The following is a 13,745-nucleotide window of genomic DNA, read 5'->3' as shown; positions in this document are numbered from 1 at the left end:
TATACAGAAGCTGGAAGAGTGTCTGCACATGTACAGTGCAGCATCGTCTGCCAAAGTGAACTGGCGGAAGAGCGGAGCCTTGCTCTGTGGGCCATGGGTAGACAGCGCACCACCGCAGCTGCCTGGAGGTCTACAGTGGAGCAGGTCTGGTCTTAAACTCCTGGGTATACATCTGGGCCCGACAGATGCTATCCGGAAAAACTGGGCTGATGTTTTATCTTCTGTTTCGAAGAGACTGACACGGTGGAAATGGATCCTGTCACAAATGTCATATAGGGGAAGAGTGCTCGTAATAAACAACCTTGTGGCCTCCACTTTGTGGCATAGACTGGCTGTTTTGAACCCGCCTGCTGGCCTACTGGGAGAGGTTCAGAGGAGATTGGTAGACTTTTTTTGGTCAGGCCAGCATTGGCTGAAGGCTGCAGTGCTCTACCTACCCACGCATGAGGGAGGGCAAGGCCTGATTGACTTAGAGAGCAGAGTAGCTGCTTTCAGGCTTAAGGCTGTACAAAGACTGCTCTACCACAAAGAGCTGCCCTGGAGGGACACGGCTCACATTCTACTTCATAAAGTTGGCAACATGGGCCTTGATCGACACATTTTCCTCCTGAAAGTAAAAGAACTAGATCTTTCTGGATTGGACGTCTTCTATGCGTCTATGCTAAAAGCATGGTGTTTGTTACAGCACACACGTGAAGGGGGACTTGAGCCTTCACCATGGATTTGGGAAGAGCCTATCTTTTATAACAAACTGATACCTGTTCTTTCTCTGCACTCCGTAACCATAGTAAAGAAGTTCTTGGCTGCTGGGATCTGTAAGCTGGGACATTTACGTGTGTCAGACGGGGCCGACTGGAAACCTGTGCAGCTTATTGCCCAACAAACAGGAATTACTACGCAGAGGATTCTAGGACAGATATTGGGTGAAGTGAAGACAGCTCTACCCCAGTGTGTTCAAGAGTTCCTGGATATACCAAAGGAAAACGCTACTCCATCATTTCCCTCGTTGGTTGTTTCTGCTGCTGATGGGGGGTGGCAGGAAGATGGAGGTATGCTACTGTCTTTCTCTTCTCCGAGGTTGGGCCCGTTTGCAGAGGCCAATGGGAAGGCTCTGTATGCCATGTGTGTAAAGGTGAGATACCTGAGAGATTTGGCAGAGGTAAGAGAGCATCAGTGGCAAGAACTTTTGACAGGTGAGAGTACTGCTGGGTTCAGGTGGAGGGTCCTGTACAAGCTGCCAATCCCTAAGAGGACTGGGGATTTACAGTGGCGTATTATCCACGGGGCTATCGCCACAAACAAGCACACTGCCCACTTTGTCCAGGGGGTAGAAGTAGGCTGTCCTTTCTGCTCTCAGCCAGAGACTGTTCAGCACCTTTTTACAGACTGTTCACGCCTTAATACACTTTTTGGGCTTTTACACAGACTTTGTTTAAGATTTGGAGTGACTTTTACTTTTGGATTGTTCATACTGGGGCCAAGGTACTATTTTTCACAGCGTTTCAAATGGTGTCTGATAAACTTTGTGTTCGGACAGGCCAAACTGGCAATATGGCTCACAAGAAGAAATAAAATGCGAGGACATGGGCTCACTGACCCAGATATAATGTTACGGAGTTTCATTAGTGCACGCATTAAAGTGGACTTTGCATATTTTAGTACAATCAACGATTTTAGCACGTTTGAAAATTGGTGGTGTGTCAATGAGGTTTTGTGTTGTGTTGAAGAAGGAGAGCTTATGATATGTATATGAGTTTTTCTTTTTGAATCCTCTTCAGATGAGCTTTTAATGTTTGGTTTTAGGTCAGGTTGAGTGGGATTTGTCCCCCTTTTTGTGAAATGTTTTTGTACATAGTTCTTTGCTAATAAAGGAATTGTAAAAGTCTCTCTCTCTCTCTCTCTCTCTCTCTCTCTCTCTCTCTCTCTCTCTCTTATTCTCTCTCTTTCTCCCTCTCTCTCTCTTATTCTCTCTCTTTCTCCCTCTCTCTTTATCCCTCTCTCTCTCTTATTCTCTCTCTTTCTCCCTCTCTCTTTATCCCTCTCTCTCTCTTATTCTCTCTCTTTCTCCCTCTCTCTTTATCCCTCTCTCTCTCTTATTCTCTCTCTTTCTCCCTCTCTCTCTCCCTCCCTCTCTCTCTCTTATTCTCTCTCTCTCTTTCTCTCTCTCTCTCTCTCTCTTATTCTCTCTCTTTCTCCCTCTCTCTTTATCCCTCCCTCTCTCTCTCTTGCACTCTCTCTCTCCCTCCCTCTCTCTCTCTTATTCTCTCTCTCCCTCCCTATCTCTCTCTTATTCTCTCTCTCCCTCCCTATCTCTCTCTTATTCTCTCTCTCCCTCCCTCTCTCTCTCTTATTCTCTCTCTCTCTTAATTAGCATGACTGTTCTTGAAAACAATGTTGCCAAAGCACACAAGTTAAAAAAATCCTGAACATATAGTAAGACATTACTGAAAATATTAACATGTATTAAGACATCAATAATAAGAAACAATGACAATAATAATAATAATAATAATAATAATAATAATAATTAGATAAATTGGAGTAATTGAAATAGTTCAGTTTAATAATGAACTGTGGTTTAATGTGAAGTTACTCTCTCTCTCTCTGCTTCAGTCCACACTCTACTGCTTGCAGATTTCCAGTTTGACCGAAGGTACTGTCAACACATATCTGGAAATGTGTCCAGGGTGAAGAATAGAATAAGGAACCCTATTACTGCCACTTAAAATGACAAAACCTAATACTTCTTTCATTTTCCAAAGCATAAAGCATCTTAAAATAATAATAAAAGGTAAACCTTCAATACTCGGAAAGGAGTGAATGGAGTGAGGGTGTATATATAGGGAGGTGAACAGGTGTGATCAATATTCCGGTGAATAACTTCCTGGTAGTTACGTGCATGCACCAGGCGTGACACATTGTCATCCTGAGAAAAACACCCCTTTAAGACATTACAACCCTTTTAATAATAATACTAATTCCTAACTCCTAATATTGTTTTGTATTGTTTTCGTACTTAGCTAAAATCTAATACCTCTTAATTTTTTTAAAGCTTAAAGCATCTTAAAATAATCAGAAAAGTATTTTTAAAACAGTGAGCATTTTTCAAAATACCCAAGGAACTCAAAATAAAGGCAAATTGTTTCAAAATAACAAACAATGCCTTAACATCTCAAAATATTGACCTAAAATCACAAAATAATGTGTTAATATTTGAACATAATGAGATGTTTAAGCAAAATAAGTATATAAAATGTATATATATATATATATATATATATATATATATATATATATATATATATATATATATATATATATATATATATAGTATTTAAATATAATAAATGCCATTTTAAATATACAGATGTATTAAGGTCTCCTTTATCCCCTTTAATACGTCTCAGCTTTAAGCAATCTCAACTTTTCATTTTACTCCACAGGCCTCTGCCTGCTGCCCTGTAATCACTGCAGCGGCTGGAGACGACTATAATTTACTGAAGTGAATTCTGACATCATAATTACAGCAATCTCTGCTACAAATTACACTGCAGATAGTAAAAGTAGATTTATAGGTTTATGTCGGTATATGTTTTAAAATAAGGCTGAGATGTACTCAGAGCTCTCAGAGAGCGTTTATTACATCAGAACAGGAGAGTTTCTGTTTATTAGATAAAGAGACGGATGAACCTGTGATGGTGAAGAAATACATTTAGATAACTGATTTCTTGGTGGTGAAGGTATTACACCAGGTTCACACTATCCAATTTTTTTTTATTGGCCACCGACAAAAAAATCTGATCGGAGTGAAATCGGGGATCACTTGGCACTCGCACAGTCGTGTAGTGTGAAACTACTGATCTCCGACCAGTCAGAGATGCCCTGCAAATATTTGGCATGCTAGATATCTGACTCAGTCGGCGACTGGGAGTCAGGAGCTGTGGCTACATACAGCCAATGGAATTACAGAAAGAGAAAGTGAACCACAGGTCCAAAACACATCAGTTTAACTGTAGAGGGAGCTCTTGAGTGTGTTCTCTATGAATAGGAGTGAATGAGTTAAAAATAATAATGAACTACTTGTTTTGAGTATTTTTTTATCTAATTTTAGAAAGTAGAATGATGTATTTTACTAAAAAAGCAAAAAAAGCATGCCTGTATATTTTAGATTATTTACAAAAAACAGGTTTTACACTGTAAAGCACTAGCATTATTGCTATTGTAAGCTTGTAAGGTTTAGAACTGGAGTTTAAAATGATAAAAAAATGATGTGTGCGGTGCTGAAAAATTTGATATAGTTCTGTTTTAAGGATATAATTTTACATTTCAGTATAAAACTGATCAGACATTTATAAACTCTGATTTAATTTTACTAAACGTTGTTTTATATGAGCTCATTCATGCTGGACTCACTTTAAGTGCGTATTCTCCTCTATAGAGATGCATCTCTGGCCTGGCATTGCTAGTTCTCATGTGCTTAGTTCTGGTGATTTCTCGTGAAAAAAAAGTGTTTCTGGAGAGTTGTGACGTGAATCGACGAATTCCCACAGTGAGAAATTGTGTAATTTTTGACTCTGTGTCGCTGATCAGTCGTGTAGTGTGAAAGTCTCAACAACTGAAGGACTCATGATTACGGCACAACCAGTAATATAAGTTTGTAGGTACAGTTCATATCCTGAATGAATCAGCTGATACAGTTTAATTGCCTGTTATCGCATTAATACATGATAATTAGCAAATAAACAACAATGTGCATTTGTCTGTTCTGCTTTCCTTTTAAAATATATATATATATATATATATATTTTTTTTTTTTTGTTTGTTTGTTTTAAAATAATTAAAAGACTTGTTGGTGGAAAGTGCTATAAAATGATCACAGTGCCTATAACAGGTTTAATGTCCAGTTTCCAGCTCCTGGTCTTTAGTTACTACTTTACTACTATGTTGTTTCTAGGTGGTTGCTGTGGTGTTGTTCAGTGATTGCAGTGATATCCCAGGTGGTTGATATGGTGGCTGCAGTAGGGATGCTAAGTGGCTGGGTGGTGTTGTTACAGTAAATTTTAGTTTCAGTGGAGTTGCCAACTGGTTGCTAGGTAACTGCTGTGGTACCCAAGGGGGCGTGGGGGTTGTTATGATGTTGCAAGGTGGTTGTTTTTTTGTTTTTTTTGTTTCGAATTTTGTATCAATTCTATATGGTATAATTCTATATATATAGAAGGGTGTGCAAACTGCTGTACCATATTCAGTTATATGTTACATGTGATATTTTAAGTAAAATACAGCAAATCAATACAATGTGATCAAAATAATCAGAAACATTAGCATAAGCATTTCCTGACATAAACACTAGGAATAAGAGTATAATCCTGCTGTGTTTGTGGCAACAATAACAGATATATCCCAGTACTTAATGAATTAGGTTTTCATGCTTGTATTCTGTATTTTCTGCTTTTAAAAGCAGTAGAGCTGTCTGATGTAGTATTAAACTATTAACCCCAGTGAAGAAACAGGAAAGCACAGCGCTAATTCCCACAGAGGCGCTAATTAGCATTATTGTAGTGGATGAGACTACTTATAAAGTGACGGCTTTTTCATTAAACACTGCAGAAATGTGAAGCTGGTGCATATTCATGATTATTAATAAGGTCATGAAATTTAATAAACAGCAGCATTAAAAACATATATACAGAGTTGTAGTATGGTGTCAAACTAACCTACACAAATAAAAAAAAAAATTGGCTAATATCTAATTTATCAAATAATATCTAGAATCAACTAAAGAAGAAATATACAATGGTGGCACAGCTATATATATATATATATATGTGTATATGTATATATATGGCAAGCCAAATGTTCATTATATATATATATATATATATATATATATATATATATATATATATATGTAAATTATATTTCATTTGGCAGACGCTTTTGTCCAAAGCGACTTACAATAATGAAGTACAAAAGTAATAGGAATTTAGATAACCCATTTTTAGATAGGGCTTAAAGGAGGTCGAAGGGAAATAAAGGAATAGAGAAGTGAAGGAGGGGAAGAAGGAAATGGGGTTAGAAGTAGTTAGTGTGTTAGAGGTGTTAAGAGAGTAAGTGCTCTTTGAAGAGCTCTGTCTTCAGGAGTCTCTTAAAGATAGTGAGAGATTCTCCTGATCTGGTAGTGGAAGGTAGTTTGTTCCACCATTGGGGAACTCTGTATGAGAACAGTCTGGATTGCTTTGTGTGAATGTTTGTTTGGTAAAGCGAGGCGACATTCATTGGAGGAGCGCAGCGGCCGGGAGGTAGCGTAAGCCTTCAGGAGCGAGTGCAGGTAGGAAGGAGCCTGTTCTGTCATCACCTTGTAGGCGATTGTAAGAGCTTTGAATTTGATGCGAGCATCAACTGGTAGCCAGTGGAGCTCAATGAGCAGCGGGATGACATGTGCCCGTTTTGGCTGGTTGAAGACCAGACGTGCTGCTGCGTTCTGGATCATCTGGAGTGGTTTTACTACACAGGCCGGGAGGCCAGTTAGCAGGACATTGCAGTAGTCGAGGCGTGAGATGACGGCCGCTTGCACCAGGAGTTGGGTGGCCTGTTGCGTCAGAAACTGTCTAATTTTCCTGATGTTATAAAGCGCAAAGCGGCAGGACCGAGCAACTGAGGCCACATGGTGCGTGAAGGAGAGCTGGTCATCAACCAGAACACCCAGGTTCCTAGCAACCTTTGTCGGTGAGAGAGAGAGAGAGTCGATACTTATAGAGAATTTGTGTTGAAAAGATGGTTTTGCTGGTATAACCAGAAATTCAGTCTTTGAGAGATTTAATTGAAGGTGATGCTCCTTCATCCATGAGGATATGTCAGAGAGACACTGCGATATCCGTGCAGAGATTGAGTGATCTTCAGGTGAGAACGACAGGTATAGCTGGGTGTCATCAGCAAAGCAATGGTAGGAAAATCCGTGTGAGCGGATAACCTGACCAAGAGAGGTGGTGTATATTGAGAAGAGAAGGGGACCCAGTACCAAACCCTGGGGAACCCCAGTGGATAGGGAGTGGGCTGAGGACAGCTGTCCTTGCCACGACACCTTGAACGAGCGCCCAGTGAGGTATGATCTGAACCATGACAGCACATTATCTGAGATCCCCATGTTTGAAAGTATAGTTAGGAGGAAGTCGTGGTTGACCGTGTCGAAGGCGGCCGAGAGGTCCAGCAGAATGAGCACTGAGGACTGACCTGCAGCTCTGGCAGTTTTCAACGCTTCAGTCACAGACAACAGAGCCGTCTCGGTAGAGTGTCCTTTTTTGAATCCAGATTGGTTCTGGTCCAGAAGGTCATTCTGGGAGAGGAAGCCAGAGACCTGATTTAAAACTGCTCTCTCGAGTGTTTTAGAGAGAAAGGGTAGTAGTGAGACCGGTCTGTAGTTGTCAACCTGGGCGGGGTTGAGAGAAGGCTTTTTAAGCAGTGGTGTCACATGTGCTTGTTTGAAAGCAGTTGGGAAAACACCAGAAGTTAAAGAGGCATTGATGGTGTGAGTGATAGCCGGAATGATTGCAGGTGCGATGGTTTGTAGTAAGTTTGAGGGAATTGGGTCAAGCGGACACGTAGTAGGACGGCTACGTGTTAGGAGAGCCAGTGTCTCGTTCTCAGTGAGAGAAGTGAACGAGGAGAAAGCAACGCCTTCGGTGGAGGGACACCGGGCTGCAGAGCATATAGTAGGACGGCTACATGTTACATCAGTAAACTGGTTGCTGATAGCTGCCACTTTTCCAGTAAAGAATGATGTGTGAAGTGTTTCAGCAGTAAGGCATGTAGCCGGAGGAGGAGGCGGAGGGTTGAGTGGTGATTTAAATGTAGCAAATAGTTTCCGGGAGTCTGTGAGGGAGCAGAATTTATTGTGATAAAATTCAGCTTTAGCAGTCGTGATGCTGGCTGAGAAGGAAGCCAGGAGCAGTTGGTAGTTTTTTAGGTCTGCTTGTTTTTGGTTTTTATGCCATTTTCTTTCGGCAGCTCGGAGTTTGGAGCGTAGTTCCCTCAGTGAGTTATTTTTTAGCCATGGCTGCGGTTTGCTAGAACTAATGGCTCGAGATGTAAGAGGACAGAGGTTGTCCAAACAGGAGCTTAGTGTGGAGCAGAGAGTGTCAGTGGCATCATTTACATTGAGTGATGAAAATGAGCCTGGTGGAGGCATATTGTCAGTCACCAGCAAGGAGAACTGGTCTGCTGAGATATCTCTTAAATTTCGCCGGAACGAGACCATCGTAGGAGTAGCTGTGGGTTTGTTTGAAATATGAATATTGAGTTTTATGAAGTAGTGATCCGAGAGGTGCAAAGGAGTGACAGTTAGAGAGTCGGTGTCACAGTTACGAGTGAAGATCAGGTCTAGACGTTTGCCAGCTTTATGTGTTGGAGGGCTGGGGACCTGCTCCAGTTCGAAAGACTGCATGAGGGATAGGAAGTCTGTGAAGTTGGTACTGTCTTTGTGGATGTTCATATCCCCTAGAATGAGCATGGGAAAATCTTGCTCAGGGATAGAAGACAGTAGCATGTCGAGTTCGTGTGTAAACTCGCCCATTTGTCCAGGAGGACGGTAGAGAACAATAATGGCAAGTTTTGCTGGAGTATTAACCAGTGTGGCATGATACTCAAATGAACTGTATGAGTTTGCAGGTAGTAGTGGAGTATGTTTTAAGCCATTAGCGATTAATAGGCCAGTTCCACCTCCTCGTCCTGAGGGACGAGAAGTATGGGAGAAGGAGTAATTATTGGAAAGAGCCGCCGGAGTAGCAGTGTTTTCAGGTTTGATCCAAGTTTCAGTCAGTGCCAGCAGTTGTAATGACTGATGATTCGCATAAGAGGCGATAAAGTCTGCTTTATTAACAGCCGACTGGCAGTTCCATAGCCCAACAGAGAATGAGGTAGTAGTGGGCGTGGTTTGTTTTAGTGGCCGCAGGTTAGTATGGTCCTGGCCCCTGTGTGTGTTTTTTCGCCTTCTGTGAGTACCGGAGATGACAGGAATGTGATGGGAGCACATTTTAGAAAGCAGTGGGACGGGCTGCCGTGTCGGTGTCCTTGCTCGGTGGACTCGCGCAGGTAGACTCGCAGGTCTTTACCCGCGTTGGTCTTCACACGAGAGGGTCTTCACACAACAGCTGACGCCTTCGGCTGACGCCTCGGCGAGTGTGAGTGATGTAATAGGACTCTAGATTGCGCACAGCTGCGGGCGATATAGGAAATCAGCGCCACCAGACTGTCTTTTAAAGCCGTGAGTAACGCCCCCGAGGTCCGCAGACAGAGAAGTGTGAATGAGGGGGTTTGCCACGCCCCGCTCTAACGCAACTCGCCCAACCTTGTCCGAAAAAGCGCGCTAAAAAGCGCGTTTGCTGTTGCTGCTACAGCGTAGCTGAAGTGAAAGTAAAGTAGAAGAGCAGTCTGGTGTAGCTTGACGTTCCTGTTAGCCCTGCTAGTGTGCCCTTGTCTTATTTATATGCCCTTGTGTATATATATATATACACATATATCAGCTTTTATTATATATTTTTGACTTGCCATATATATATATATATATATATATATATATATATATATATATATATATATATATATATATTAACAGGTAAGCCTTTTTTAAACCTTATTTGTAATATGTACACTGTAAACCTGGATAAGCTGCATTTACTTAAAACAATTTATGAAACCGGTTGCCTTAAAAAAGTTAAGTAATGGGTAATGAAAACTTCAGTTAGCATAACTTAAAACATCAAGTAATTACAACTAAAGGGGAAGTTGATTTAACTTTTTTATTTTTGTTATACTGTAAGACCAGATAAGTTGAGTTTACTTAACTTTTTTAAAGCAGCCGGTTTACTCAATTTTTGTAAGTAATGGGGCATTAAAACTTGAGTTAGCATAAATTAAAATATCAAGTTATTACAACTAAAGGGGAAGTTGATTTATTTGTAAGGTAGCCCAGGGGGGGAATCACTACACACTGATGGTGAGTGTCTGTCAGAAACTGTTGGACACACCCAGTATGCAAATTGATTGTGACAGAAGCCAATGGAAAAGAATCTGTTAATGACAAAACAGACTAAACTCAGTTATTGGTTTTTATAAGTTGGTTCAACTCAAAGATCTCAGTTTGAATAGTACAGTATATGTGCTCACAAATCTGAGTTCAACTAACTCAAAATAGTTGAGTATTGTTTAGAAATATCTGATTTTATGTAAAACAGACTTAAATCATTTGAGTTTAAACACTGTATGGGTTTAGAGTGAAGTTAGATTTTTAGTAGGGGAGAAAATAATCGATTTTTTTTTTTTTTGGTGCCGAGTGGTCCAGCGGTCTAAAGCGCTGCCACTATGAGCAGGAGGTCGCAGGTTTGAATCCCGCTCATGCAGCTTTACCATCAAGCTGCCGGCGCTCAGAGGGAGCACAATTGGCCCTGCTCCCTCCGGGTGGGTACAGACAGTAGATGGTGCTCTCTCCCCACATCACTCCTAGGGTGATGTGGATCAGCACAAGGCTGCGTCTGTGAGCTGATGTATCAGAACCGAGTCGCTGCGCTTTCCTCCGAGCGTTAGCGCTGTGATGCTACTCGGCAATGCTGCAGCATCAGCAGCAGCAGTTCAAAAAGAGGCGGAGTCTGACTTCACATGTATCAGAGGAGGCGTGTGTTAGTCTTCACCCTCCTGGTGTGTTGGGGCATCACTAGTGATAGGGGAAGTCCTAGTGAGTGTGTTGGGTAATTGGCCGTGTAAATTGGGGAGAAAATGGGAAAAATTAGAAATAAAATTATAATTGCCATTTTTTCGCCAAGCACTACTTTTTCACGGTTAAAAACACTGGTGTCTGAGCACTGGATTTTGGATTTGGGGGTCCGCACCTGTTTTCTGCACTTATCAAGTTTAATTCTGAGGTTCTCTGGTGTTTTTGTGGTGTTACATCTCAACTAACAATCGCATTTTGTTGTTGGTGTGTGTGTGTGTGTGTGTGTGTGTTACAGAAGGCGGACCTGGCCGTGGCTGGACTGACCATCACGGCTGAGAGGGAGAAGGTCATTGATTTCTCCAAGCCCTTCATGACTCTGGGAATTAGCATCATGTACCGGGTGCACATGGTGAGAACAAGCCGCCGACCGACTGCTCACACTCCTGCTCACACTCCTGCTCACACTCCTGCTGTCCACCTTTCACACACCACATCCTCCACAGAGCCCTAACACAGCTTTTAACAGACTACTCTAGACTTTTTTACTTTTAACGACACTTTATTATAACCAAATCCTGTTATAATATTTTAAAAGTCAGTTTCAGGCCAGATGACGCTGGTGATGTCTGCAGCACAGGGCGTCTGTGAGCTGATGTATCAGAACCGAGTCGCTGCGCTTTTCTCCGAGCGTTAGCGCTGTGATGCTGCTCGGCAATGCAACAGCATCAGCAGCAGCTCAAAAAGAGGCGGAGTCTGACTTCACATGTATCGGAGGAGGCATGCGTTAGTCTTCACCCTCCTGGTGTGTTGGGGGGCATCACTAGTGATAGGGGGAGTCCTAATGAGTGGGTTGGGTAATTGGCCATGTAAATTGGGGAGAAAATGGGAAAAAATTGAAATAAAGGTTCCACTTTAAAATAAGACTACCTTTATAAAGGGTTTATAAATGGTTTACAATTAGTTTATTAATAGTTATTAATTAGGTTGTAAATGCCTTAAAAATCATTAATAATCAGTTATAACACATATATAGAAAGGGCAACAATATAGATGGCTGTGGGTTCACTATTTGGCAAACAGCAGGTCATTGTTGCCCTTTCTACATATGTGTTATAACTATTATTATTATGATTATTAATGGTAGACTTTATGAAGCTGATGCTAATGCTGCTTCAGCAGTGCTAGCTGGGGTTAGCACCAGGCTACAGGTCAATATACTCGTCTCTGATTCTCATTTACAGATATTATATATATATATATATATATATATATATATATATATATATATATATATATATATAAATATATTTCGAGACAGTTTTCACTTAGCCACTTCATGCATCTTGGTATAACAGTATTATAAGGATTGTCGTCTGATTGCTCAGATATTTAAGGACATGTCTGGAGACGGATAAGAGATGCAGATCTGTTCGTTCAAGCGACAAAAATAACTTTACTAAAATACTCTTCCCAAACAGAAATATGTTTTTAGCACAAAATGAAGCTTCAAAAGCAGCAGCTGTGTAACAGCAAATTTCACTTCATATTATGTTAAAAAAAGCAAAGGTTTCGCAAGTGAAAGGTTTTAATACAGTTAGAAATGTCAGTATTTGTGTTCTTAGTCTGATTTTGTTAAATATTAAACCCATTGCTGATTCAGATGTGAAAATGCACAGCGCTTGTCTAGAATAAGAATAATAGAATAATAAAATAAAATAAAATAAAATAAAAAAAGTGTATGACACAGATTAATATGAATTTATCACTGGACAGTGACGATATAAACCCTATTTTGTTTTTTTTCCCCAAAATTTTTATCCCCTTTTCTTCCCAATTTACATGGCCAATTAACCAACCCACTCATTAGGACCCCCCCCCATCACCAGAAGGTTGAAGACTAGCACACGCCTCCTCCGACACATGTGAAATCAGACTCCGCCTCCTTTTGAGCTGTTGCTGATGCTGTAGCATTGCTAAGTAGCATCACAGCGCTAACGCTTGGAGGAAAACTCAGCGACTCGGTTCTGATACATCAGCTCACAGATGCAGCCTTGTGCTGATCCACATCACCCTAGGAGTGATGAGGGGAAAGAGAGAGCGCCATTTACTGTACCCACCCAGAGAGAGCAAGAACAACTGTGCTCTCTCAGGGCTCCGGCAGCTGATGACAAGCTGCATGACCAGGATTCGAACCAGCACTATCCCGATCATAGTGCCAGCACTTTATACCTGGTGCACACTACACGATTTTGGGCCAGTTTTTCAGTCGCCGACAGTTTTTTTTTGTTAATTGCGGACAAAAACTCTGCTCGGAGGGAAATTGCAGATCTCTCGGCGCTCGTGCTGTCGCGTAGTGCGAACTACTGAAAGATGCTCGCCAAGCCGTCGCTGACTGATCGCACACAAGTCGCAGACGCCCAACAAATATTCAACATGTTTAATATCTGACTCAGTCGGCGACTTGGAGTTAAGAGGAGCAGCGGCTACATACAGCCAATGGGATTACAGTAAGAAAGAGAGAGAGAACCACAGTTCCAAAACACACCAGAGCTGTTTATGGAGAGTCTAACCACCCTACCATTCCCCCTGTTATATCAGTAAATCACTGTTAAACTCTTGAGGAAGCTGCGAGTGAGTTCTCTCTGAATGGAGTAAATGGAACTAAAAGCTAAAATCAAAATGATAAATATGTCTGCAGTGCTGAAACATTTGACAAAGTTCTGTGTTGAGAAAATATATAAATACATATTTCAGTATAAAACTGATCAGACAATTTTTTAAACTCTGATTTTTCTCAGGTGGTTCATATGAACTTTGTTTATGTTTATGTTGGACTCACTTTAAGTGCGTATTCTCCTCTATAGAATCGCTAGTTTTCATGTGCATTTAGTTCTGGTGAGTTCTCGTGATGAGACGTGTTTCTGGAGAGCTCTGAAGTGAGTCTGTGATTGTTTTGTGACCCCTTGTCACTGATCAGTCGTGTAGAGTGAAAATCGTATCAACTGAAGGACTCACGATTACAGCACAACCAGTCGTATAG

The 13,745-nt window shown here is 41.2% G+C and overlaps 1 protein-coding gene across 3 annotated transcripts in view; it reads left to right on the top strand.

The window, feature by feature from the left end:
• Positions 1-13,745, top strand: part of grik4 (glutamate receptor, ionotropic, kainate 4) — a 1,128,391-nt gene that overhangs the window by 755,418 nt on the left and 359,228 nt on the right. For all 3 annotated transcript variants that reach the window (XR_007425334.1, XM_049467192.1, XM_049467193.1), the window contains one exon: positions 11,001-11,114. Coding sequence is in view for 2 of the 3 variants with exons in the window: in XM_049467192.1 (XP_049323149.1) it covers positions 11,001-11,114 (114 nt within the window). In the remaining variant the exon portion in view is untranslated. The remainder of the gene's footprint in view (positions 1-11,000; positions 11,115-13,745) is intronic.

Source organism: Astyanax mexicanus, chromosome 18, assembly GCF_023375975.1.
Source record: "Astyanax mexicanus isolate ESR-SI-001 chromosome 18, AstMex3_surface, whole genome shotgun sequence".
In the NCBI taxonomy this organism is placed as follows: domain Eukaryota; kingdom Metazoa; phylum Chordata; class Actinopteri; order Characiformes; family Acestrorhamphidae; genus Astyanax; species Astyanax mexicanus.
Note: the sequence above shows the minus strand (reverse complement) of the source record. Positions and strands in the feature narration are given on the sequence as shown.